The 27,080-nt window shown below is 52.6% G+C and overlaps 2 protein-coding genes across 8 annotated transcripts in view; one reads left to right on the forward strand and one right to left on the reverse strand.

Annotated features, from left to right (window-relative positions):
• Positions 1–3,748: 3,748 nt before the first annotated feature.
• CXCR5 (C-X-C motif chemokine receptor 5) lies at positions 3,749–15,278 on the forward strand (the record flags this gene model as incomplete). 2 transcript variants are annotated; one of them, XM_081062158.1, is made up of 2 exons in its annotated part: positions 3,749–3,846; positions 12,537–15,278. In XM_081062158.1, the coding sequence occupies 2 exons, from the start codon at positions 3,790–3,792 to the stop codon at positions 13,596–13,598; spliced, it is 1,119 nt and encodes a 372-aa protein (XP_080918284.1). The 2 variants fall into 2 exon arrangements, with proteins under 2 accessions (XP_080918284.1, XP_080918285.1); XM_081062159.1 differs by having other exon boundaries at positions 3,790–3,846; positions 12,531–13,598.
• Positions 15,176–27,080, reverse strand: part of BCL9L (BCL9 like) — a 28,577-nt gene continuing 16,672 nt past the window's right edge. For 5 of the 6 annotated variants that reach the window (XM_081062154.1, XM_081062152.1, XM_081062155.1 and 2 more), the window contains 7 exons: positions 26,255–26,640; positions 25,453–25,572; positions 22,368–22,578; positions 22,022–22,106; positions 19,627–21,919; positions 18,904–19,185; positions 15,179–18,468 (listed from right to left, as the gene is read on the reverse strand). In XM_081062154.1, the coding sequence (XP_080918280.1) occupies positions 17,375–18,468; positions 18,904–19,185; positions 19,627–21,919; positions 22,022–22,106; positions 22,368–22,578; positions 25,453–25,572; positions 26,255–26,555 (4,386 nt within the window). In that variant the 5' untranslated portion in view covers positions 26,556–26,640 and the 3' untranslated portion in view covers positions 15,179–17,374. Of the gene's footprint in view, positions 18,469–18,903; positions 19,186–19,626; positions 21,920–22,021; positions 22,107–22,367; positions 22,579–25,452; positions 25,573–26,254; positions 26,641–27,080 lie in introns of all 6 variants that reach the window. The other variant, XM_081062156.1, reaches the window with a different exon arrangement.

Genomic DNA, 27,080 nt, shown 5'->3' on the forward strand with positions numbered 1-27,080 from the left:
GCTGACTAGCTCACTAGGTGGGGACCTGTGGAGCTCTGTTCTGAATGGTTGTGAAAAACCCAGAGAAAGAAGAGAACAAGATCTCTGCCCAGGTCAGAGAAGGTTCCACTCTGTGGAACAACTTGATTTTTCTGTAGAAGGTGGGAAATGAACTTCAAGACAAGGGATTTTATCTAGTATCTGGACTAAATAAGAATTGTGAAATAAAATTACTGAGAAAAAGCTACTTGAACCGATGCTAAGCACCCATCCACCTAACACAAGCCCACTCTTGGCAGAACCACCAGTGGTCATTTTGATGAGAAGCCTGGAAAACAATTCAGCCTCAGGAGGCTGTCTGGAGTGGGGATTGGGATCCCACATAGTAGAAATATAAACAGGTTGCATATTGAAATAAAATTTGGGCTGCCTCACCTGGAAGCATCCTCTCCATCTGATTGTCACACAGGTGGGACCCCTGCTTTCTCATCTTTCAAGTCCAGGGATCACAGCCTAGACATTGCCCCCTCTATCGTGGGAGGCTAGTCTGGCTTTTGGGTTTGACGATCATAAAACATCTTTTCTTTTTTTATTTTTATTTTTCACTTACAGTTGACATTCAATATTATATTAGTGTCAGGTGTACAGTATGGTGGGTACAGAGGCAATTATTCTCTGAACCTTCTAAGGCAACATTAGAATTCATGGTCAAAAAGTATTTATCCACTTAGGGCAAACTGACTTAACCATCTAAGGTCAGTGCCTGGGCCAAGTGGGTCTTGGGAACCTATAGCATGTCCCAGCATTTAGAGAGACAGGAAGGGATATCTGAATATGTCCATGGTACAAGATGCACCCAGAAGTCAAAGGACTGGGGAGCAGTTCAGGTGGCAGTCACAGGTGTTTTTGCTTCATAAAACCCAAGTCAGCCACTGAGAAGCAGTAGCTGCCGCGCTGCCCCACACCATCATAGCTGAAACGACTGTCATCGCCTGCTGCGGCACCGGAGAAGTAGTCCAGAGCCTCCTCCCAAACCCCTCTTCTATATCTGCAACACAGCAAGGGCAATGGACAACTGTGGGAAGAATAGGAGGAGAAAGCCACACGAGCAAGTCCTGTCTTGTCCGGTACACACACCAACCTCCTTCTGCTGCCCCCCAACATCATCATCATCATCAATACCATAACCACACACGCCACATCTTGAGTATTCTTTCCACACTTTTTCTCACAGTCCTCATCATCTCCCACGCCCCCTACCATGCACCTTCCCCTCCAGACTCCTCAGGTCTTCACTCTATCCAAACCTTCAATGTCCAGCTCGTATCCTACTTCTTCCATGTCTTCCCCGACCTTTGAGAATAGTAGGTCTCTAATGGCATGAGCAGGGTTCTGTTTCTGGCATTGTTCTGTCAATATTTTCCATTGGATAGACCCAAGGATGGCATGCTTATCTAAGTTGTCATCACACAACCAGATGACTGACTTAGGATTTCTAAAGTTTCCTTTTATAAGCTGAGATGATAGACTAGAACCAACAAAATGAAGTTTGCTAGGCATGTTATGAAGGAAAGTGGGAGCCCGTGGGAAAAAACATTTTAATTGCAGTTATATAAGTATGGAGTCTTGAACAGGAAACTCTTATCTTCCTATATTTTGTCCCAGTCAGATAATATGTAGACCATTAACCAGAAATCACCCAAAGGTCAAAGAACAGGATGACAAGAGACCCAGGAGCCCTGTCCTTTGAAGACTGGCTTAAGACACCGGGAATGTGTATTTTGGAGAAGAGAAGACTAATAAGGATGTGATATCTGTCTTCAGAGGGTGATTTTGCAAGAGAAGCTAGACAGCCTAGACAGAAGGCAGAGCCAGGACCTCTGGAGATGAGTTATAGGGAGACATATTTTTGACTCAGAATGAGGGATAAGTTTCTAATAATTAAATCACCCTATGTGAAAACACAATCTCTTGAAAGGAATAAGTTTCCCACCCTTGGTGCTGGATCCAATACTGGGCCACCATCTAATAAGAATGTAGTGACAAGAATCTTGCATTTGCTGGGGGCAAGAGACGGGGTATGAGGATAGATTGGTTTATCTTCCAAATTCCCTTCCAATTCCTCTATGATTCTATATACTATATGCCTTCCTGATCAATGTCCTTAGAGTAGCAAAAATATATCAGTGGATTACAGGGGCAGGGATGCTGGGGGTTTGGAGGGTGTTGAAAGAATGGAGAATGCACAGCAAGCTTGGGACACTGGAGACATTGGAGCCACTTTCTCCCTCAGGTTTCAGGACTGGAAGTGCAGAAGAGGAACTCCCACCCTTGTCCTGGAAGTCTTCCTCCTTGGAAGCAATTGCTGAAGGTAGTGAATGAAGAGAGGAAAGAAAAACCACAACAGCACAAATAGAGATGGAAAACTTCTCAAGTTGTTGAAACTCAAGAAAGATGTATCTGTTGGGGGTCATAAGCAAGGTGTATAAGAGAGAAAGGGAGAAGATGAATATAGAGGAAAAGGTGAGGGCGGGCACTAGAAAGGATAGAGTCCTAGCAAATGATCATCTGGCTGGAAGCAGAGGATAATTACAAAGGTTGAGTGAGGTGGAGCAATGAAACAGTAGAACATGTGTGGGCACCTCTGTGTGTGTAGTCACTGTTTATAAATCACTGTGGACCAGAAGAGAAAATGCCCTCTCCTGGAAGAAAAGACACAAAGATGAAACTTAAGGGGAAACTGATCAATGTCTACAAAGGGGCTTCTTGAAGGAAGAGGTCCTCAGATAAAGCAGAGTTGAGGAAAAGGAAAGGGGTTACATGAGCCTGTAAGAGTGGCAGCCTAGTGTATAGAGAAAACACTGACTATGGAGTCAGGAAACCAGGGTTCAAGTCCCCGCTCTGCCACTTGTTAGCTATGTGCGTCCTGGAGATGTTATTCTCCCTCTCTGGGCCTCAGGGCCCTCCTATGTAAAAATCTACTCTAGCTGAGCAGTCAGTCTATGATGCTAATAATTTACATGCTAACCAAGTTAATTTGTAGCTAGAACATCATTATTTTTGAGTCAGAAAATGACTGCAACTGTTTATGTTATGAGGCTTGGTAATTTGGGTGATTTCATTTTTGTCTTCCAGTAATGTTTTAGTGTTGTTCCCTTTGAAAATGTCTAACCTATTTCTTCTGAACTTGAGCTAAAAAGGGAAGGGGTTTTGCCCCAGCCAGGGCAAAAGGATGGTAGTAAGTAGTGTCCCAGTTTGCCTGGGACTGAGGGGTTTCCCGGGACAAGGGACCTCTGGTCCTAGGCAAAATGGATGATTGGTCACCCTACTGGAGAGAAAGATGCAGGTTTGGAGATGGCTTAGAGGAATGGTCCTGGAAGGTCTCTCCTTCTGTTCCCTTTCTTTGTGGAGTTTCCCTCATCACCCCCACTGACTGCTGTGGTTTTCATTACAAGGTACTACTCCCTTATTGGAAGGCTGATGGAGGTATAGGGAGGAGAAGTGGAGGACAGCCTTTAAACCAGTCACAAGCCCCCAAAGAGACAGCTATTGCCAGGAAAGAAGCTGAAATGCTTGACTAGCACTGAGGCTATGGGGATTTTCCCTTTTTCTTCAAAAAAACAGAAAAGACCCAGTGGAAAAAAAAAAGTGATGAGTTGTGAGGCAGGCAGCGAGTCCTACGCAGCCCCAGGAGACCGTGCGCAGCTCATTTGTTTAAATTTGCAGCTGACGGCTGCCACCTCTCTATAGGTACCAGCCGAGTCTCTAAACATCAGAGAGTGAGTGACCTGGGGACACACAGCTACAGCTATGAACTACCCCTTAGCCCTGGACATGGACTTCATAAACGACAACCTGGAGGACCTGGTAAGTAGGGACATAGCGCATGATCTCCCAGGATACTTGGTGATAATTGGAAGGCTAAATATCTTGTGCCCAGGGCCTGAGGAAGACGGAATAGCTGTGGAGTACCTTCCCACTCTGGATCGGCAGAATCCAGACAGACCCATTGGCACCTGCCTTTTAAGATTTTATTTCCCATTCCATGGAGGAAGCAGATAAACAGAACTGCTGCCTTAAATAGACATCCTTTAGAGGGGATTGGAAGTATGGGTTCAGGTCCTGCACCCTCCCTGACTTGATATGTGATCTGACACCAGTCACTTAGCCTCTACCTTCTCTCCTTATCTCTTAGGGCTGGAATAAGGGGCTACACGGGAAAGCACTTTGGAGTTTTTCTTAATGTCAGGAGGCTGTCATTACTAGTCAACCCATCAATGTATATTTATTCATCTCTTGCTCTATCGTTGTATCGTGGGGACACTGTATTTGGAGAATTTGAGGAACGGGTCTTGGCCCTCAAATTTGGCACATGGTGTAGCGAAGAAGAAAAAAAATCACTCACCAGAAGCCAATAGATAATGATTATATGCTAAACTGAGAAAGTTTGAGACCAAGTGATCAGCATGGGAGGGGACCCCAGTAGGCCAGAGTCAGGGAGCAAGGGATGCCCAGTTGGTGAGTGAACTCTGTGTTAAACCTAAAGAAGTATTAGAACATGTTGTAGCCTCCCTCAAAGGCCTGGAATTTCTAAAGAAAAGGTATTCTTGGGTGGGCTTAGAAAATGGTCCCCAGCATTACTCCGCCCTCCACCCAAGTCTCTCCCATGAAGTAGGGTGGCTCGGTTGGTTCAGTTGTCACTGGGCTCCCAAGGGATGTGTGTGGGGAGCAGCTCAACAAGGGCTCTTGTTTGTAGGCAGCAGAGGACTGTTTTAAGGATATTCCAGAAACTTCTTTGTGGCCTTTTCTCCTTTTCTCCTGTGGCCAATGATACTTCTAGAGAAAGGACCAGGCTCTGAGCTGCACTCTGGGCTGGATCGTGAAGGACCCAAACCCTTCCTCCTGACTTTAAACTCCCCCTGAGATGGTCTCCGACTCCCTCTAGCTCCCCAGGCTGGAGTCTAGACTGTAACTCCGCCAACTGTGTTCCCAGACTTGCCCGGAAAAGTGTGCCTCTTTCCCAGATCTTCAGGCTTGGAAGTATAAGTAGAACGTGGGGAGAAGAAGGTGAGGAGAAGGGCTAATTACCCAAAGTCTGCCTCTTCTATCCAATCCCCAGAGAAAAGCAGAGCCATAACCATCAGTCTAATCAGACCTGCTGCATCATTTGTGAGGCCCAATGCAAAATGAAAACGCAGGCTGTCTTGTTTAAAAGTTATTAAGAATTTCATGATCACAACAGCTGAGCACTAAATCAAGCGTGGGGCTCTTCCAAGTACAGGGCCCTGTGTGACTGCGCAGGTGAACGCCCATGAAGCTGGCCATTAGTCTAATAACAGAGTCTGGGTAATACCCCAGATCAAACTAAAACCCCACTTCCCTGACAAGGCAATGTGCTCCCACCTTGGCCCCCACTCCTGGCCCCTGGGCTTGCCTATTTAGGATACTGTGTGTCTTCTTCTGCCAGCAGCTTCAAGCTGACCACGAGGCTTGACCCAGTTGGATACCATAGTAACCTACCTCAGACCTGGCTGGTACTGGCTTCTGAGAAACCTCAAGAGTTTCCCCTAACTGCACGTCTCACTCCACTGCGTGACCTACTAGACACAGGTGTGGCTGGGGGCAGGGAGACAGCAGGATCTGTCCCATATATCAAAGAAAACCTACAGCCCAGGAAGAGAGACCTGGTGACTTTCTTCAAGTCATACCTCAAATGAGTGGTCTTGGACCAGGCATCCCACTGGGCCTGAACTCCCTCAATCAGGGTCTATCCTGGAGTCAAAGAGTCCTGGGACCATCTGGGCTCTGGAGCTCTTCTTCGACCAGCTCTCAGTGCCTCGTCTCACCTTTACTTACCTCCTATACACTTTCTACCTAAGGTTGTTGCCCCTCACAAGCACAGACCCTTTCCTTCCACCCCCAGCCACTCACAGCAGGGCCTTGAGCAGTTTTGATGTTCTGCCTGACAGGGCCTGGGCTGGAGTGGCAGAGCAGCAGAAGTGTCTTGCATGCAGTGTTTCTCAGCATGTAGCTACTGATTTGTGGTGCATTAAAGGTCTTAGCTCCCATTTCTCTCTGCAGTTAATCTGGCTTCTCTTCTTTTTGCTTCCTATTCCTCTCCCTGTCCTTGTACAAACCACGTATTTGTTCACTTTCCTGGAACACTGGGTTCTGTACTCTAGTGTTGGGTTAAGAACTGGGGGCTCTTGGCCAGAAGTCAAATGTTAGTCATCCTGTTTTGGCTTTCTCCTCTTGAATTCTAAAACCAATTCTAGCTGCTCAAAATGTCCATTTTCTTAAGGTGTACTACAACTCCCCTGAGTGAAGGATCCAAACAGAAAACAACTAGATGACTAAGTATAAGAAACAAGGAGCCAGGTCCCTGGGATGTGCATGCCAGGGACCCATCCTGCTGAGAATACATATGTAGGCTGACCTAGAAAAGCCTCTGTTCATAGGAACCTTGATCTGACAGCGTGGAGCCTCCTCTTGACAGAACCAGGGGCTGGGGCACCGATGGGGAGGGGCCAGTCATACACTCCAGCCCCACACTGCATACCAGTCAAGAGGGGAAGCTGCTATAAAGGGTCCAGACCCAGGGCCTGGCTTCCCCTGATCCCTCCCTAGTCATGGCCTCCATAAATTATGACTTCAGTGTGATAAGAGAATAACAGGCTGCAAAGCCAATCCACATGTATCATCTTATTTCATCAAGCTGGTGTGAAGAGAAACCAAAACCAGCCCAGGCACTTCTGGGCTTTATCTTAGGGGAGGATAGGATGCCCCCTAACCAGGCCAAAAGTCCCAGAAGAACCTTGGTGCAGTAGGCACCACCTGGATGTAATTGGAGGGATCAGAGATGAGGAAGATACCCAGGGCCAGCCTCGGGAGGGGCCGGCATTGGGGCAAATCTGGGCCCAGGTGCACCATAGTCTCCATCAGGAACTCTTGCTTTCCTTGAGGACACAGCTGGCTGGTCCACTCTGGCACAATGGCATAAAAGGTGGCCATGGATTTGACACTGAGAATCAGAACACAAGAATGAACATTCTTTCAGAAATCATGGGACAAAATATCTTAATCATCAGTGACCCAAGTGATGGTTTCAAGAGATCGCTATACATACTTAGGAGCCATCTCCCTGTCCCTCAGATTGTGTGACTTTGTCTCCACAGTGCAAACTGATTTGGAGAGCCAAGGAGTATCCCATAATCTTAAATGCTCAGTGCAGAGGGTGGGCTAGTTTAAAGTCTCTCCCCAGAACCACATCCAAAGTAGTACCATATTTCTAATAGCTAAAACCCTTGGGTAGAGATAGAAGAGGAGCTTGGCACACTCACTCCTGAAGGGAAGGGGCAGAGAAAAGGGGAAATTTGACAAATGGCCAACCAGAGTCTCAGATGGTCTTTTGGGAGTGTGGTCCTCCAAAGGAAGAGTGGGCTAAGGGATACAGAATTCTACCCTCACCCTTAGCCCAGTCTCATTCCTCCAGAACCCTGCACCCCTTAAGCCACTGAAGGGCAGAATGAGAGAGATGCCCAAGCTGGTCAAACTCACAGCTCTTGACCCTTGGCGGGGAATATCCAGACAGGGACACAAAAGGAGCTGGAGCCCTATGGCCAGAGTGATGATCTGCATCTGTGTGCAGGTGCCTCTTGCAGCCAGTATGACCAGGTTCCGGGAGTCTTGGGGTTCAGCCTGGATGAGCCATGCACTCAGCAGCCCTGCCTCTCTCTTCAGGGATGAGCAGCAAAGTCAGTCTAGGGCATTCACTGGCTTCAGGACAGACAGGTGAAAGAAGTAAATGGCTCCCACGCAGGTGTTGAGCTACATGAAGATCACGCTGAGAACCAGCTCAGTCCTGGGCAGGGCAGGACAGCCAGAGAACCTGAGCATCTGGGAACTGAGAGGGAGGGGAATTTGAGAGCATGGCCCCCCGCCTTTCTAGGGTAGGACTCCCTTCCCACACACTGGGGCTCAAACATTCCTCTTCCTCTCAAGGGCCCCACCCCACTGTTGGACAGTTCTGCCTGTTAGAAGGTTCTTTCTCCTCTGACTGAAACACCCACAACCCTAAGCTCTGCCCATTTCTTCTGGTCTACCCTCTAGAACCATACGCAATAAGCCCAGCCATCCCTCTCGCCTATGGGGGCTCTTGCCAATCCTTAAAGAAGACAGTTTTCCAGGACTCAAGTCTTCTCTTCCCCAGACTCTATCCCTCGGTACCTAGAAACGTCCTGTTAGGCTGGAATTTCCAGGCCCCTCAGCAAACTGGTCACCCTTGTCCGGACCAAACAAAGTGGGTTGGTGCCAGATGCCCACTGAAGGGCTTCTGTTCACCTAGGGTAAGATGACAGAAGCACGTCTGGTAGCCACATGACCCAGTTGACTCGTCTTAAGCTTGCAGTCAGAAAGCTGATAGGTCTTTTTCTCAACTGTCTGTCGTCAAGCCAGATCTTCCCTAACTCGTCCCTGGACAGTTGAAGCTTTAACCGTGAGTCTAGCTCTCTATATTTTCCCCTATCAATTCCAACTGGCCAGTTTGAGCGCATAGTTCAAGATTGCAGAGAACTCTGCGTTATCCAAAAGCGTCTCCCAGCCATGTCCTCCAAGACAGGGCAGAGAGTGTGAGAGGAGAGGACCCAGGACAGAAAGCCCCTGCCCACCTTGCTAACACATAATGCCGGTCAGCAAGTGTTGGCTGAGCTTCACACTGGCCAGTGCAGGGCAGTGAGGCCGTCTTACTATTTGGAATCAGATGAGGCTTGGAGACATTAATGATACAGGGAGGGGCCTGGGTCCTACAGTGGCTCCTGAGGAAAGAAAGAAGGGAAGGGAAGAGGGAAGATTGGAAGGAGGGAGAACAGTAACATTTGTAACACCACACCAGCACTTCCATCTCTTCCCGCCATCCTCCCTTCTCCTGGCCCCTCAAAACCAGGACAGACTGTTCTAGCCCCTTTCCTGCCCCATCCGCAGTGCTCACAGCAATATTCCACCTATATTCCTGGCTCTGTACTCAGCTTCATCCTGGTCATCATGTTTTCTTGCCTTCTTTGGTGCATGTGTCCTTGGCCTCTGTGGAGGCTGTGGTCTACTGGTACCTGCCTATACCACACACTGTCATGGCCTCAACTGGGGACGTCTGCGTCTATACAGAGTACACGCTGCTGTCAGAGTGTGCGTGAGCGCACAGCTTTCGATTACCGTTCAGCCACACTGCCCACATTGTGTTCCCTCTGGACACGAATCTTGGAGAGCGCCCTTCTGTACCCCACTCCTTATGGTATTCAGAACTCCTGATTCTTCACCTCCCACCAGGCCACAGCCAACCTTGCTTGGTTTGGAGAAGGGTAGGGGTGCCTGATCCCCTGGGTATGGGAAGTGGCTTTAACACGTGCCACTCCCAAGCCCCCAAAATGTCTGTTTGACACCTCCTACTGAGATGTACTGCCAACTCCCAGCACCCCTCAAAACAGCTTTCTCTCTTCTTCCCCTCTTTGCATTTTGCCAAACAAATACCTCTTGACAAGGAGGAAGAGACAGCACCCCCCCCCAACCCTCCTCTAAACCTGGGTTTTCAGGAGATGAGGGCTCAGGTTCTGGGGACACATCCAACTGCACTGACTTTAAATGAGAAATAAACCAATGGACCTGGATGCTTTAGAGAGTAAGGACTTGAGTGTTTCTCATTAAGGGCCTCTGGCCTGACAGGCTAAGCCCTCCTGGCACAGCCAGGTTCCCACCACTGCCAAGGTAGGTGGAGCCCAGCCCCACTGACTATCCCAAGCCCTGCATCTCTCCTCCCTCTGAATTGCTTTGTTCTGCATGAAGACTGCTCGTCTCACTGTTTTCCCCTTTAACTCCTGCTGAATTCCAGTAGGAGTTAAATAGTTATACTCAGTGATGACAATGTAAATAGCGCCCAATACAGAGAGAGAACCCAAAATAGGTGCCAAGCTATCAAGGGCATTGGGAGGAACTAAAGAAGGGTGAAAAGGACTGTCTGAGTGTCCACTGAGGCACAAAGAGAGACTTGCCTAAAGTCCTAGAATACAAGGGCCCCTGCCTGGCCTTCTCTGGGAAATTGCTTTCAGAGCAAACCAGCACACATCTGTTGCATGTCTCTTGTGTGTAAAACACATGGCATTGAAGAAGGACGCAGAAGGCCTGCCTCCAGGAACTTGCCATCTAGTGAGGAAATAGACATCCCAACTCTGAGTGCTGTAATAAAGGCACACGTAATGCAAAAAGAGAGAATGTGATTCCAAGTGGAAGAGCTAGGAAGTATGTAGGAGGATGTTACTGAATGGGGCCTTCAAGGAAGCATAGGAATTAGGTAAGCAAATTTAGGAAAGACTGCTCTCCAAAAGGAAGAGTTTGAGCAAAGTTTTTAAGACCAGAATGTGCTAGGGTGATAGGGGCGGGCCGCCAGTAGAATGATGAGCCTGAAAGATAGGGTGCCTAAAGCCATAAAGTAGAAGATGACGTTTGAAAGGTCAGAGGAATATACATTTTGTAGAGATTTAAAGGCACTTTGGGGGCATTTAGACCTCACCCTGCAAGTCCAGGGTTTTCAAAACAAAGAGAATCATTTTCTTAAGCAAAAGCGTTTGTGTGAAATACCACGTAAGACAAGAGTAGAGATCTCTGGTTTAAAGGCAAAGATGGGAGACTGGAGCCTAACTCGCCCTCTCCTGTCCCAGCCCTAGTGAAAGAAGTCCATAGAGTCATGCTGCAGGGATACCCTGCAATTGGTTCCAAAATATATGGGTTAAACATCTTTCCCTGAGAGAACATGTAGATGAACCTCATTTCTTTGAGTACTGCCTTGTATTGTATCTTGTGAATGCACTGAAGTTGGCTCACCCCAGTCTTCTACTGATGAACTTTCTCACAAATGTGACTTTTTCTTATAATTAGCTTTGCTAGTCAATGTGAAATTGGAAAAAAAAAAAAGACTAAGACAAAAGAAAAAAAAACCATTGTTTGGAGGTAAATCGGGAACCAATAAAGGACTTTATGCAGGACACCAATGTGATGGATTTGTGGGTTGGGAAACTCATCTGTCCTCTGCATAGGAGATGGACAAGAGTGGAGACCCACGGAGAGATGGTAGTCTCGAGCATTAGGGTGAAGGAAGAAAGGCTGCACTGAGGTGATAGCAGAGGCATGCTGGGATGGAGGGTTTGCAGATGTCTCTGCCATTGTCCTAATGTGTCCCGTCCCCCCTTCACATGCCCCAGGGACCAGAAGGAAAAACCAAGTTGGGGAATGGGTCTGTCTGCCACTGACAGTGAATGTATGGACCCACAGCTGAGGGTCCTGGGTGCCAGTGCAACCACCCCTGCTTGTGTGGGACCCTCACTGTCATGGAAGGGGGGAAGCATGAGACGACCCAGAGCCAATGGTGCAGAGTACCCTCTCCCATCCTTTCCTTCCCTGGGCTCATGGGTTATAGAAATGTCTTTTTGAACCCACATTTGTTGGTTATAATTGGTTTTGAGATGCCATGGGGAAGGGTCTGGTTAAGCGAGGGGTCTAGTTAGGGAGGGGTGGGAAGAACAGAGCTGGGAAGTGAGGAAGAGCAGGTGCAGGGGAACAGCTGTGAGTGAAAGGTATGAAAACATGCACCATGTCTTCCTTTGTGGTTAGCTGGGTAAACAACCTGAGTGCTGGGGGAGGAGGTAGAGGGGAGAAGGGAGTTTCCGGAGGCAGGGTGGGCACATCCCCTTCACTTGGAACAGGCTCCCTCCCTCCCCACTGTGCCTTCCTTCTGCCTCTCTCCTCTGCCTCTGGGCTTTCTGCCTCTGAAGCTCTTCTTGCTGTCAGCAGAGAAGGGAGCAGAGCAGGAACTGTGCTGGTGATGGGCAGGCACTGCTGCCTAGTGGTAGAAGGATTCGCTCTGGAGTGAGATCAAGTGGGTTCAAATAGACCTGATCTTTAGCGAGACACATTGGTAAAGTAGGGATATTACGTACCTTGAGCCTGTTGTGCGGATGAAATGAAACAGGAGGCCATTACTACAATTTCGTTTATAATGAAGACAGACAGGAATAGGAATAATAAATAAAGAGGAAGCCAACAGGACACATCACCACCCACCCCATCAGCAGGATCCTAGGTTTTAGTATCCACTGTTCTGTTTAGAATTGGAACAGATGTCTCCTTGTCGCAACTAGAGCCATTCCCAAACTGATGTCCTGAGTCCAGCCCCTGAGCCTACAGCCTTCCATACCTGAGGACATATAAACACAGACTAACTTACAGGTGCACAGCCCTTCAGAGTTTGTGAAGCATGTCCACACCATATATCTTCTTTTATCTTCATCACTTTCTTGTGAGGAATTAGTCCCTTTTAGATGAAAATTGAAGTTGGAAAAGGCAAAGTGATTTGGGAATTGGGATTTGGTCAGTGAGACATGTAGGGAGTACAGAGACAAAATCAATTAGCCTGAGGGACAGGAAAAATCTACAAGGGAATCAGGGTTCCACCCTGAGAAGAAAGATGAGTCATCAGTTCTCTGACCTCCTGTCTTTTTGCCCTGCATTACAAGGAATTGGGTAACTACAGTGACAGCACAGAGACCTCCCCAGTGGAAAATCACATCTGCTCTACAATCGAAGGACCCCTCCTCACCTCCTTCAAGGCTGTGTTCATGCCTGTGGCCTATGGCCTCATCTTCCTCCTGGGTATGATGGGCAACATCCTGGTGCTGGTGATCCTGGAGCGGCACCGGCACACACGCAGCTCCACAGAGACCTTCCTGTTCCACCTGGCGGTGGCTGACCTCCTATTGGTCTTCGTCCTGCCCTTTGCTGTGGCTGAGGGCTCTGTGGGCTGGGTCCTGGGCACCTTCCTCTGCAAAACTGTGATTACTCTGCACAAGATCAACTTCTACTGCAGTAGCCTACTCCTGGCCTGCATCGCTGTGGACCGCTACCTGGCCATCGTCCACGCCGTCCACGCCTACCGACACCGCCGCCTGCTCTCCATCCACATTACCTGTGCGGTCATCTGGCTGGCAGGCTTCTTCTTCGCCTTGCCAGAGATCCTCTTCGCCAAGGTCAGTCAACCCCATCACAATGACTCTCTGCCACGCTGCACCTTTTCCCAAGAAAACCAAGCCGAAACCAATGCCTGGTTTACCTCCCGCTTCCTCTACCATTTCGGAGGATTCTTGCTGCCAATGCTGGTGATGGGCTGCTGCTACGTAGGGGTGGTGCACAGGCTTTGCCAGGCCCAGAGGCGCCCTCAGCGGCAGAAGGCAGTCAGGGTGGCCATCCTGGTGACGAGTGTCTTCTTTCTCTGCTGGTCACCCTACCACATCGTCATTTTCCTGGACACACTGTCGAGGCTGAAAGCCATTGGCAATAGCTGTGAGCTGAATGGCTATCTCTCTGTGGCCATCACCCTGAGTGAATTCCTGGGCCTGGCCCACTGCTGCCTCAATCCCATGCTCTACACTTTCGCCGGAGTGAAGTTCCGTAGTGACCTGTCACGGATTCTGACGAAGCTGGGCTGTGCCGGCCCTGCTTCCCTTTGCCAGTTCTTCCCTAATTGGCGTAAGAACAGTCTCTCTGAGTCAGAGAATGCCACTTCCCTCACCACCTTCTAGGCCCCAGCCTCCCTTTGTTTCCGCCTTCCTTGGAGGGTACACTGATACTGGAACCCCTCCCAATAGGAGCTGGGATCCTAAGAGCTCACTGTGGCTCGTGTCCTCAGATGCGACAGCTAGATGAACCAACCTCTCTCTCCGGGACATCCCTGCCAGCTCTTCTCCTCCCAACCTCAGGGCGAGGCTAGAGTCCAGGGAGGGGGAAGCAGCCCACAGGAAAGCAAATGACGCCTATGCCCATCTGCATCACCTTGGGCTGAGAGGACAACACTTTCATTTAAACCATCCAAAGCTCAAGAAACTATTTCTGTCCTTGCCAATATGGAAAGCTATTCCCCTCCCAGAACTCACACTCCGTCATCTTATGGGCCACTGTCTTCCACAACTACCCACCTCTCCTCCCACCCCACCTGCCAAAAAAGCTAGAAGCTGAACACCAGGGGATGGATGGAGATCAAGGCTGAAGAAAGGCCAGCTGGCAGCAGAGAATGGCCTTAACAGGTTTCAATCCCTAACAAACACAGAGATTCTGCCAGGCCACCAACCCTGCAGCCTCTTGACCAAGCAGGAAGCTCAGACTGACCCAGTCCAGGTAGCTGCCCCTGATTCTGAACAAAATGGTGCTGGGCCAGTTCTGTGTCATGGGGCCCTGGAAGGTCTGCAGACGGAGGGTGGACTCCACGCACCCTCAGAGACCAGCCAGTGTCCTAGGAAAAAACTAAGGCTGAGCAAGAAGAGAGGAACTCAACCAGGGAAATAAAAGAGGAGGTACAAGTACAAACCAAAGCCAGCCATCTTCTCTACCCAGAGTGGAGAGCTCCCAGGGCTGGCCAGGGGTGGCTGGATCCAAGACCCTGGTGGTTCTGGGCACTGATGGGTTAGGAGGCAGCCTTGTTCTTCCCTCTGCCCTCCCCATAAGCTACACAGCCAGGGGAAACTCCGCAGGCAGCAGAGGGGTCCCAACCACAACAGAGGAAGCACTTAGCTAAGAGTCAGAACAAATATGTAGACCCCCTAAGGAGCAAGACAGAAAGAGGCCTCTGGGGACCATCTAATCCAGCCCCTGCCTGGAGGCAAAGCCCAGGGCACACTGTCTCTCTGGGCCTCAACAAGAGCTACCTGCAGCATCCCCTTAGGCTGGACAGTGTGAGAAGCAGGCCTGGGCAGGGAAGCCCCCAGGCCTCAGGAAGCGGAGCCCTGCCCTAGAGAGGATACTACTCAGATGGAACCAGGGGAAGCTGCTCCACGCTAGCTCCCCACCCGCCTACCGGCCAGCCTGCCCTGAGGGGAGGTTCTCCCTCCCTCTGCCCAGACTTTGGTCTGGTTGGAGTGGAACAGCAGGGACCCCTGCACTTGTTGAGGGCAAATCTGGGTTGCCCACTGCCACTCAAGCCAATCAGCCAATCTCCCTAGGAGGCTCCAATGAGGGAATTCAGAGCTGTTGACCCAGGGCACTGTCTTCACAGAACCCTGGGGTCCCCCTTTTATCTCCTGGCATCCAACAAGAAGCTGGGCAGTGGAGGAGCCAGAGACAGAAGCAAAAAGGCAAAAGGTTGGATTTTTAATTTTCTTTTTAATAAAAAGGCACCTATAAAACAGGTCAATACAGTACAGGCAGCACAGAGACCCCCGGAACAAGCCTAAAAATTGTTTCAAAATAAAAACCAAGAGGATGTCTTCACATATTGTATTTATATATTTATATATGTATATTTATATAATGGTACAAAATGGCTGGGGTATGGCCACGGATGGAGGGAAGTAGGCTGGCCTGTGTGGTTCACCTTGAAAAGCTAATCTGATGGGGGAAGTGGGAGGAGAATGGGGAGAGCAGTGGGCCCTTTGCAGTCTGAACCCTCTCCCCTCCAGGCAGGAATCAGTTTGGGGAGTCTTGGGTCAAGGATGGGGGCTCACGGGCACAAGGGCCCAGGTTGAGGCGGGGCTGGCAAAGCGCCTGGCTGAAGCGTAGGTGGCCCCTGGACACAGACGCCTAGGCTCTGGCTCTTGGGAAGTGCTGGGGGAGGCAGGAGCCTGGAGCCAGCCCGAGGAAGCGCCTGACCTGGCTGTCGGTGGACCGAGGACAGCACCAGACTGGGAGAAGTGAGGGCAAATTCCTTTTGTGTCACAGCTGCCAATGCGACACTAGGCCCTGCAAGTCAGGAAGGCTGGAGATGGGGGCCATGGCAGAAGACACCTTGTCTAGAAATGGCCCCTGGCCCTGGGGACACGGTACAAATAGGCCTCAGCCAGGGAACTGCCTTGCCACCTCACAAGGCAGGAAAGGAAGTGAGAAAAGGAGAAGTGTTTTACTCCTGGGGCCAACAGGGGCAAAACAGCCAGTCATGTATGGCTTCAGCTCTGACCAGAGGTGGGTGGGGAGGTCTTTGGGACTGACGGGAAGGCAGTGACTGTGCCTGGGTGGGCACAGAGCCCCAAGCCCTGGGCAGAGGGGCCTTGCCGGTGAATGGGCAAAAGAGAAAAAGCAGCAGAATGCTCCCCTACTCCCTGTCCAACACTTTTTCTCTAATCCATCCTCAGGGGACGGAGGTTGGAGGAAGGCAGGCTGGGCCAAACCCTTTTCTTTCCTCCTTTGGGGACAGAAGTAGGTGACAGCCTCTGGAAGAGTCAGGGAGGGCCCTGGCATTTGCCTGGCCCAGGGCTACTGCAGCTGGCACAAGACTGTCTGGGCAACCATGCCCCTCCTCCAAGGCTCCACTCAAGGCCACACAGCTTCCGCCTTTCTCCTTTCCTTCATCCCAGGCTGGGAACCAAGGACTTCAAGTTCTGGCTAAGATGTAGCAGCAGAGGACACCAGACACCCACAACCTGGAAGCCAGGAGCCCATGTCACTGTGAGGGGCAAACATGGACGCACGAGCACAGGTTCTCCTGGATCACTCAGCGGGGTCAGGCTGCCACCCTGGGTGGGTCTCAGCCCTGCCAGGGCTCCCCAGGTGGAATCCTAGGTGGTCTGACCAGTTTAGGTGGGCACATCTATGTCATTTCACCATTTGGGGAGAGGACAGGAATGGTATCCTTTATGGACACAGAGACACTACAAACAGCGGATAGGTGTGTCAGACTGCACATCCCTGGGTCCAGGCGAATGGAAGGGGCAATGACTTAAAGGGGGGAAGGGTTTCTTTTATCCTTTTTGTTGTTGTTGTGTGACTTCTATCAAAACACAGAAATACGGCACACACACAAACGGGCACAAAAGTGCAGCGCTCTATTTACAGCTACAGCTGGCACCTGCCCACCTGGCCAGCTGCCTGCAGGGAGAGGTGGGAAAGGGGATCAGCCACATCAGCAGGGAGAGGAAAAGAGGCAAGACAGAACTGGGTAGGAGCAAAGAAACCAAGAAGAGGAAAGTGAAGCTGGAGCAACGAAGATAGCAGCAGAAAGAGATAGAGAGGGGCACTTCACCTCTCCTCTCTCCCCCAAGGATTTGATAAAGGACTCCTACAGCATAGCTGAACAAGGGTGGGTAGAGACAGAGAGAAAACAGGCTCCACAGAACTTGAGAGAAGTGGGGAAGGGAAAGCCCTGGTGGCTGAAATGGAACAAACCCCAATCCGATGTCCCCCACCCCACTCTGCCACTCCCCACTGCCAGCACATCTGGTTTGCACAAATGCCACTCCTCACACAAGCCCCCTCCCATCCCCTCCACCCCACCCTTTGACCCAGGCCATCCCAACACTGGAGGGGAAGAAACTTTTTTCAGGTTATCATATTTGCAATATTGCCCCAGCTCCAGCCCCCTCAACAGGGAGTGCTAGAAGGGCAGGTTGGCCATGCTGCCCGGTGCAGGGAGGTAGCCCATCTGGCTGTCCAGAGACACACTGCGCTGCCGCAGGGGGTGGGACACCATGAGGTTCTGCTGGGGTGGAGGGCCCATGAGGGGACCCTGTGGAGAGAGCATGTGGGGGGGCTGGCTGTAGACCTCACCCCCCACGCCCCGTTGCTTCATCAGCATGAAATTCTGCTGGGTCATGAGGCCTTGTGGAGGGGACATAACCCCCTGGTGCAGGCCGTGGGGCACCAGGCCCTGCTGTGGGGGCACACCTGTCCTGCCCAGCAAGGACATCTGTCCGGGGTGGCACATGGACATGTTGAGCCCCCGCTGGATGCCCTGCTGGCCTGGGAGGTTGGAGGGCCGTGAGGGGGTCTGTTCCGCCATCATGTTCTGCAGGTTCATGAGATGCAGATTGGGGGGCTGAGCTTTGGGGGGCTGGTTCTCACTCTTGGGGAAGTACTGGAGGGTGCTGCTTGGCTTCTCAGAGGGGATGATCCTTGACAAGTCGAACTCAGGGATCCCCGTCGGGGTGGGCCGGATGACCTCACTCAGCTCAGGGTCGTTCAGCACTGATGCCACCCCCGGGAGCACACCTGGTGGGTATGCGTCGCCCATACGCCCCGCCATGCCTTTGCCCATCAGGTGCTGCTGTGGGGGCATGGGGCCGGGCGGCTGGCTGGGTAGGTCCTCTGGGGGCAGGGGCATGCCTGAAGGGTAGTGCGGCTGCAGGCCAGGCCCCCCACCCCCGCCCCCACTGGGGGCCATGGCACCATGGGGCTGCTGCAGCCGAGGGGGGAAGGGCATCATCTGGGATGAGCTAGGCACAGCGCCACAGGGGGCATTCAGGGAGTCTGGGCCCCCTGGAGCCATCATCATGGAGTTTTGGGGGGGTCCTCCTGTCCCCTGAGCATTAGGGTGTAGTGGAATGTTGGAACCCAGAGGGGTGGGGGAGGGCAACATGGTAGGTGGAGGCTCATGGGACAGGGGCTGTTGGCCTGGCAGGTTCATGCCCATGGGGCTCTGGGCAGCAGCTGAGTTCAGGTGCATCTGGTTGGGCTGGTTATTGCTGATCCCTAGAGGGAAAGAAAAAAGGGGGTGAGGAACCATGTGCACCGAGCTGGGGGAGGGTGCTGAACTCAGTGTTCCCCCATACCCCAGTCAGACTGCTGCCAGGGGTGAGGCCTTTCAACATTGGCCTGCCCTGGCTGGGCGGGAAGGGACTTGAGGCATTTAGGCTAAAAGCCAAGAGACCCGGGTTCTGGCCCAGTTTGCCATGGACTCACCATTGGATGCTGTAAAGACCACTCAAGTGCTCTGGGCTTGGGTTCACTAAAGGACTACTCGAGTGGGAACTGTGTCCCAGGACATCACACCCCCACTCCCAGGGCCCTCTGAAAGCACACAGAAGCCAGCATGACCACAGGGGACACTGCTGGCCATGCCCACTCTCCCCACCCCCAGTGCCGACATCAGCTCTTCTCCCTGTGGCCCCCTTCCTGTTCCCGCACCTGGCCCGGAGCCCTGCGGAGGTGGTGGCGGGGGTAGCAGGGGCCGGTCGGGCAGCAGCTCGTCATCTGAGGTGGCGATGGTCTTGATGGCATTGTGGTAGAGCGGGGTGGAGCTGGGCATAGCATACTTAGACATCTGGGACATCATCAATGACAGAGGGTTCTGGGAAGGCGTGGGGTCTGGGGAGGAAGTGAATGGCAGGCTGGGGTTCATGAGGCCGCTGGGAGGGTTGGCGGGAGGCGCTGAGGAGCTGCTCCGGGGACCGCTAGGCGGGAGGGCACCTACAGAAGTGGGGAGATAGAAAGACCAGGGGGTGACTGGGGAGGGGAAATGAATCTGGCTGTTCACATTGGGGGTTCAGGAGAGGTCAGCTCCCAAATCTCCACCTGCCTCCTCCAGGCACACCTACCTCTATTCAGATGTCTCTCTGAACACAGACCTGACCCCTGCCCCCCATCATCACTACAGTCCATCTTTCTTCAGTTTCTGCAGCCTCAGGGCCCTGGGCAGTGGGGAAGATCCCTCAAAATGCCTGGGAGATTAACATGTGCTCCTGTGAAAGCCCATACACAGCTGCTAACATCTGCCCCTCAAGCAGAGCCATCCACCTCTAGGCCCCAGTAGATGCCTTAAATCACTCCCCTGCCCCAGCATGAACACACCACCTGAGAGACTCCCAGTTTCAGAATCCAGTGCCCACTTGTCTGGCCCAGCTGACTCACCTTGCTCCATGTTGCCCAAGGTAGTGGAAGAATTCATGTTGAGGGGCGGCTGCTTGTTCTGGGGGACCCCAGGGCTGGGCATGGCTGTCTTGGGAGAGGCAACCCAGCCTGGAGAAGGCACCGCCATGGAGGGAGACTTGAGCCTGCTGGGAGAGCCAGTGGGCGAACGGACACTGAGAGAGGAGCTGAGGACCTGGGGTGACTTGAGAGGTCCTGATGGGTTGGCCGAAGGCAAGGGCACCATCTGTGAGGGAGTCTGGGGTGACTTCAGGTTGGCGGTGGGCGATGTGACCAGGGGTGAATGCACTTGGCTAAGGGTGGGCGACTTCAGGTGCCCCATGCCAGGCGAGGCCATCTGATTAATACTGATGGTGAGGTCCGAAGGCCGTCTGCCCAGCCCCCGATTCGGGGCTGAATGCACAGACCCGGGAGGATTGGATGCAGAGGGCAGAGGCATGTGACTGAGTCGAGTGGTGCCCACATTGCCCAAGGGCATTGAGCTCTGGTCAGGGCTGAACATGTCTTGGCTATTGCCCATGTCCTGGGGCAGGGCTTGGTAGGGTCCCTGGCCCCCAGAGAACCCCTGCTGGCCCTGGTTCGGAAACTGCGAAGGCATCAGCATCTTCTGCGGGCCGCCCATCATGCCACCGCTGTTCTGAGCCCGCACTCGGGCCATGTCCTCGGGACCGAGGCCCTGTGGCCCCATCATATCCCCAGGGCTCCGCATCTTCTGTGACATCAGCATCTGCTGCTGTGGGGTCATCTGCACATTCAGGTTCATGTTCATGTTCATGTTCACATTCATGTTCATGTTGAGGTTGCCTGGCCCCATGGGGGGGTCCACCTCCCTCAGCCCAGACTGCCCCATGGTGGGGCTCAGAAGGCCCCGGCCTCCGCCAAACTCCATGCCCATGGGAGTGCCCGCCAGGCCCTCGCCACCAGCCATCTGTCCGGGGAATATGGCTGGATCCATCTGCCGGTGCGCCTGCATCATCCGCTCCATCTCCACGCCCTGCCCCATGCCACTGCCACCAGCCATGCCCAGGGGGCGCTGCATGCCCAGAGACCGCTTTTCCAGCAGCTGGTGCCGCAGCAGCTCCTCACGAACCCGAGGGGTTATGAATCTTTCAGCTTCACTCTGCCCACCTGGGTACGGCACAGCGTTCTGGGCAAAATTGCTGGGTCCCCCTATGGGGGGCAAGTCTTCGGTCCAGCCCATACCCGGCCTCACAGGCCTCTGCATGGCATTCACGGGCACCTCCATGGGCATGCCTTGCATGCCCCCAAACCCAGGCACCCGTTGCATCTGGTTGCCTGGGAAACGGGGGCCGGGGAAAGGTGGTCCACCCCGGAGCTGCATGGGATCTTGGACATCCATGGGCCCCCGCAGCTGTGCACCCATTCCAGGTGGCCACTGATCCCCTGGCTTGCTGTGGTAGGGAGGTGGGGGCCCCCTCACCATCATGCCCCCCATGCCCATCATGTCCTGCAGGGGGCGGCCCCCATGCAGCCCAATCTGCTCCTCTTTCCGTCGTTTTTCCTCGTAGTACTCTTCCTGCAGCTTGCGCCAGGCCACCTGCTCAGGCGTCAGACTATCCTGGCCCAGCCTCTGCATCATCATGTTCATCTGCTGCCCCATGTCCCCACCCGGGGGGTGCCCAGGCACTTCATGCTCCAGCGGGGGGCCCCCTAGGCTCTGTGTCTGCGAAATCATGGACTGTAAGGGCTCCTCATACTTCTTCAGCCCACTGGGAGGGGCCGTGGGTGGCTGCTGGGGGGCAGAAGGGGTTTGTGCTGGTGGTCCCCCCTCACCTGCTCCTCCCGGGGGTCCCTTGAGGAAGGGCTCAGTCTCCCCGCTGCGGAGCAACAGCCGCTCAATGTCTCGAAGTGTCTGGAGGGAGCGCTCCCGGTGCTCCAGCTGCTCCTTGGACAGGCCCTCTGAGCCCAGCAGGCTCCGCTGCCCATTCCCTGTGGGGGCAGCCTCCCCTAGCAGGGCAGGGCCAGGGGCGCTGCTGGGGTCTCCTCCAGAAGGCAGTGGGTTGTTGTTGGTAGCAGCTGTAGGGGTATTAGGGTGGGTACCCCCAGCCCCACCACCCGTGCTGGCAGCTCCCACTGAGTTGGGTGTCAGGTCCTGACTGGTGTCCTCAGGAGGCCCCTCAGAAGGCAGAGCAGGAGGGACACTGCCAGGGGCTGGGGGTGGTGGTGGCGGCAGTGAAGGTGGCTGGGCCTGGGGGGTGCCTGCTGATGGTGTGCTCAGAGGTAGTGGTTCTGGGGTGGGCGGCACTTTGGGGGCCTGCAAGAGGAGAAAGGCAGAGCATGAGATAGGTAAGGGGACGCCACCAGCCCATCTGGCTGTTCATGGATATGCCAAGCCAGGGCCAGGTACCACACTCACCTGGTCAAGCTTGGCCCGGGGCACATTCTGCTGGTGGTAGGCGAGGATGGAGTCGGCCCGGCCCTGCAGCACCGCCTCTGCAGCCCTGCAGAGGGGTCAAGTACAAATAGCTCAGGGAGGTAGGCAGGAGTGAGCCCTTCCCCTCACCCTTACAAACAGGCTCCCATGTGCCTGGCATTCTGAGGGATAATTATAAATGTGATTCCATCTAACCACCACATCCCTAGGAGGAAGGTGTCATACCCTCCACTTTACCAACCCTGGACCCCTGTAGGCACTCACTCAGGCCTCCAGGCTAAGGGGTGCTGGATAAACGGAGAGGATTGGTCTGCCCTGAAGCACTTACGTGTTGGCCAGGTGGGTGGTGAAGACATACACAAACTGTGAGGGAGTCTTTCCAGGCACACCTCCGCCCCCGCCCCCAGGGGCATCAGGCCGAAGGCCTGGCTGGGGCCCATGCGGAGGGCCTGGTGCGCTGCTCTCACTGAGGGGGAGTTGGGCAGCTTGGCCAGGACCCAGCTGTGGGGCCGCCATGGCTGGGTCTGCTACATTACAATCTGCACAAGAGAAGAGAAGGAAAGAGGGTAAGCAGCCCAGATTTAGAAGGAAGAACCAGCTGGCACCCTCATTGCCCCGTACCAGAGATGTCCAGAGACAGAGGCTCACTGCTTTATAGCTGGTGCCCACAGGGTCATTTGTTGCTACAATCTGGTGTTTTCACTAGCATGGTTCCCATACTTAACTTACCCTAGACCAGTGTTTAACCAGGATGGAAATTGTGGGGACCATGTGGAGCAGAAAGAGAGGGAAAGAGTGACCCTTACAAACAGGCTCCCATGTGCCTGGGGTTCTGATGGATAATTATGGATGTGATTCCATCTAACCACCACATCCCTGGGAGGAAGCCGTCATACTCTTTACTTTACCAATGAGGAAACAGCCTGAGAGGGATGAAGTTACTGTCCCAGGGTGACACAGACAGTCAGTGTAAAGCCTGCTCCTAGCCCAGCTCTGCCCCCTCATGCTACCGCCTGCATATGTGTGCACATACACTGACAGGTGAGAGGAGAAAGCAAAGGGGTTGCACACATAGATGATTCAAACAATGAATGGTTTTTCGTGCGAGCCCCACCACTAACTGTGTGACCTCATGAGCAAGACACTTCATTCCACTAAGCCTCAGTTTCTTCATCTATAAAATGGAAACACTAACTCCCACCCTGCACAGGGGGCAGGTCAAAGAACTTCTATATTTTTATAGGAGTTTAGAACCAAATCACAAACTGAGAAATCATTGGGAAAATAGAGAAAAGGCTGACATCGTAGGTGCACTCCCAGGGTGGAATAGCCACCAAGAGAAGCTGTGTTCCACAGGCACAAACTTGACTCTAAGTCCCAGCCTAGAAAAGATCTACAATTGGTCATTAATGAGTCTAGGTGAGTGAGTGGACCCATTCCCATGCCAGGAAAAACAAGTCGAAGTGCCCAGCCTGCACACAGGAAATTACAGCACTCTGTTTGTACAAGGCCAACTGCATGAAGTTGCCTCCCTTGAACCAGGGCACCAGCCACTTTCCCACAGGCCCAGTGTTAAGTTCCTCTCCTTGGATAAACCTTCTCTAACAGTCCTGCCTCATAGGGACCTTGGTCTGGACCCTGTCTCTCCAACTTTACATAGAATAACAGAGCCAAAAGTTTGTGGAGGGTAGGACTTGAGAACCAAGTTCAATGTGCGAAGGCTATCCTGGGGAAGCGGGAAGGGGTTTACTCAGAATACTGAACTAGGACTCGGGGATACAAGTTATGGGGAAGGAGGCAGCATTTATTTCAATAAGGAACTTTCTAGTACATTAATAACAATAATAAAAGCTAACACTGTTCTAAGTATGTTATATGTATTCCTCATTTATTCCTCATACTAACCCTGAGGTAAATATTTTTACACATGAAGAAACTGAGGCCCTTTTCCCAATTTACACAAATAATTTGTGGAAACATGGGCTATAAACCAAGGTGGTCTGATTGAAGGGTCTGTGCTATTAACCTCTACATTACATTGCCTGCCCATTAAGAACTCTTCAAGAATCTAATGGCAGGACGGCCAGTTCGCTCAGTGGTTAGAGCACAGTGCTCATAACACCAGGGTCGCCAGTTCGATTCCCACATGGGCCAGTGAGCTGCGCCCTCCACAACTAGATTGAAAACAACAACTTGACTTGGAGCTGATGGGTCCTGGAAACACACTGTTCCCCAATATTCCTCAATAAAAACGAAAAGAAAAAAAAAGAATCTAATGGCAGTACAACTAAAATAGTATCAGTGGTTGCCTTGGTATTGGGCATAGTATGTTACCCAATAGTATATCTCCTTTGTATTTCCATGGGTCTTCCAATGTTTCTACAATGGTGCAGTCTAATATCAAAAAAGTGAATGGGGTGGGGTGGGGTCGGTCCTTAGAGACAGTGACCACTCCCATCTGTCAGTGATGGGTTCAGCCAGGGGCTCGCGAACTGCCAGTCACTCCCTTGGGGGAACCTAGGACCAGATGACCTTTGAAATCGCAGCCAGCTGCGGTAACTTCAGTATCTGATCCCATGTACTACCTCCATAGACACGGTCTGCTTATTTTACAAACATTTGTTAAGTCTGTTTCCTCCTCTACAATAGGCATCATAATAACACCTACCTCACGGGGCTGTTGTAAGGCTTAAATACCAGAAAGTAGCAAAGTAGCCAGCATATTTTTTTTTCTTCCTTCTAAGTCCTCACCTTCAACAAGTTAACAATTTAACATTCTCTGGCTAGCTTCTTATGCATTAAACTGTTTCTCCCCACCAATCAGCCGTAAGCTTTGAGGGAAAGCACCAAATAAATTTGTGTGGGAGTCTCCAAGGCAGGGAGCCCCATCAGGCCCAAATAAATTCTGAACAATAAAAGAATGGGGAGTGGGCATCCACTCACACCCACGCTTCGTACTGGTGAAGCACTCTAGGTACTTGCCAGGATTCCATTAGAAGTTAGGGAAGGAAACCAGAGACACAGCCAGTGTCGGCTCACACCCAGGCTTACCATCACAGAGCCAGCCCACCTGTCCTGCTCCGTGATGCTGGACTCTCGAAGCCCTCTCTCCACTGACCAGTAGGTGGCAGCATAGGCCGGGAATTCATGAAAGGAGGTGAAGGTGGCAAAGCCAAGAGGCCACCCAAGGTTCACTCACTGCTAGGAAGAGGGGCACTGAGCACCTGGGAGGCAGGGGCAGAGCTGTCACAGTGCAGAGCGGGACAGTCTGCAAGGTGGGATAGGAGAGAAGGAGCCTGGGCTCCTGACCCTTGCTCTTTGCTCAGGTTGTCTTCTAAAGCCCTAGGTGAAGAAAGGGAGGCTCCCTCTGGGCAGCCATGGAGCGCAGCACCCTGGCATTGATAAGCACTCACTGTGGGCGGCCCCAATGGGCTTGTCCTCCTCCTCGCTGTCTGGTCCTGAGCACCATTCATCCCCGCTGTATGGCTGCTTCCGCTCCAGCACACACCGTCGCTTACTCCGGGGTGCCACCTCTGCCCAGGCAGGACAGAGGAAGGCAGGGGTCAGAGTGAGTGTCCAGAGTACCTGTCCTCCCACATCCAGGCCCATCTCCCAGATGCCCCACCCCAGAGGGTACTGCCCAGGATATGGTGGGCACTTAGCCAGCCCTTAGCCCCCACCACGCCACCATTTGGTTCTGATTTCTCTACCGCCCTGCTGTCTCCCCTCCCCCACCCAGCACCAAGCACAGCATAATCCCCAACCGCAACTGGTTCTAATTAGGACTGGGGGGGGGGGGCTGCTGCTACTCTTCCAGGCCAGTGCCTGCTCAGCAGCTCCCACCAGCCCAGATACCAGGAGGTTCCTGAGATGTGTGGGTCTGCTCCTCACCCAGAGCACCTCCCTCTTCCCCTCTGGGGGCTCTGGTGGAAAGCAGGAGAAGAATTAGACTGACCAGAAACCCCATCACTCTGTGTGGCCCCCCCACGGGTGGCACCTAAGGATGATAAATCTCCACCCTGGCCAACACCAATCCTGAGAGAAGAACCAGATTGGTGGGTATAACAGGGGTAAGAGAAAGGTGCCCCTGCATAAATGTAGTAGAGGAGCAGGGGATGAGGATTAGGCAAGGGAGACAGAAAGATGGTCTCCCAGCAAGTCTGGGCATTGGACTGTGGAATATGGTGGGATCTTGGGGATCAGGAAATGGGGTACCTTTGGCCTCTGAATCCAAGGATGGGGTCCCAGACTCTCGCTGCTCTCCGGAATCAACAGACACGCTCCGCTCCCTCTTCACTTTGCCTTTGAGTGAGCTGAAAGGGGGCACCCCTGCCTGGGTGTTCTTCAGATTTGAGTTGCTAGGTGAGATCTGGTTGGCCTTGGCCCCATGGTTCCCCGCCCCCACGCCCTTCGAGCCCAGGTTGCAGGTGGGTCCTTGGTTCACATTCTGGTGCTGGGATTGGGCCCCACCATTCCCTGTCTTGCCATGATTGGTCAACTTATTTTCTGGGTGCATTGGCTTGGCTGGGGCAGGGGGGCAGTGGCCACGGGGGGACAGTGGAGGGCTCCCTGGAGCTTCTCTCCTCCTGGGGTGGGGTAACCTGGGAGAAGGTGGGAGAGACATAAAAAGTTAATCTTGCTAGGGCCTTTTAACATGCCTTGATTTTAAATTGCCCCATCCTGCCTCACCTAATGGTAGGGGAAGTAGGGGCTGAGCATCTTAGGACCACCAGCTATTCCCTGCCTCCTTCCATGGCTTCTCAGACAAGGGCAGATGCCCTTCGCGTTGGCGAGTGAAGATGGGCAGACCCCTCCACCTCCAGCCCCACAAGGAAAAGCAGGGCCTTTCGTTGGCAGAATCCACCCCCGGCCCAGCCCCAGCCCCATCAGCCGTAAGCCTCCATGGCAACGCCCCGACTTCCACTAGCACCTGACCAACACTAAGCATCCTCTCTTCTAGGATTTGCTGTCTTTACATGCCAAGGTCTCAAACCCCAACTTCCATGTGTCCCAACAGCAGCAAGGAAGGGACACTGGACCT

The sequence above is a fragment of the Rhinolophus hipposideros genome (assembly GCF_964194185.1).
Source record: "Rhinolophus hipposideros genome assembly, chromosome: 10".
In the NCBI taxonomy this organism is placed as follows: Eukaryota; Metazoa; Chordata; class Mammalia; order Chiroptera; family Rhinolophidae; genus Rhinolophus; species Rhinolophus hipposideros.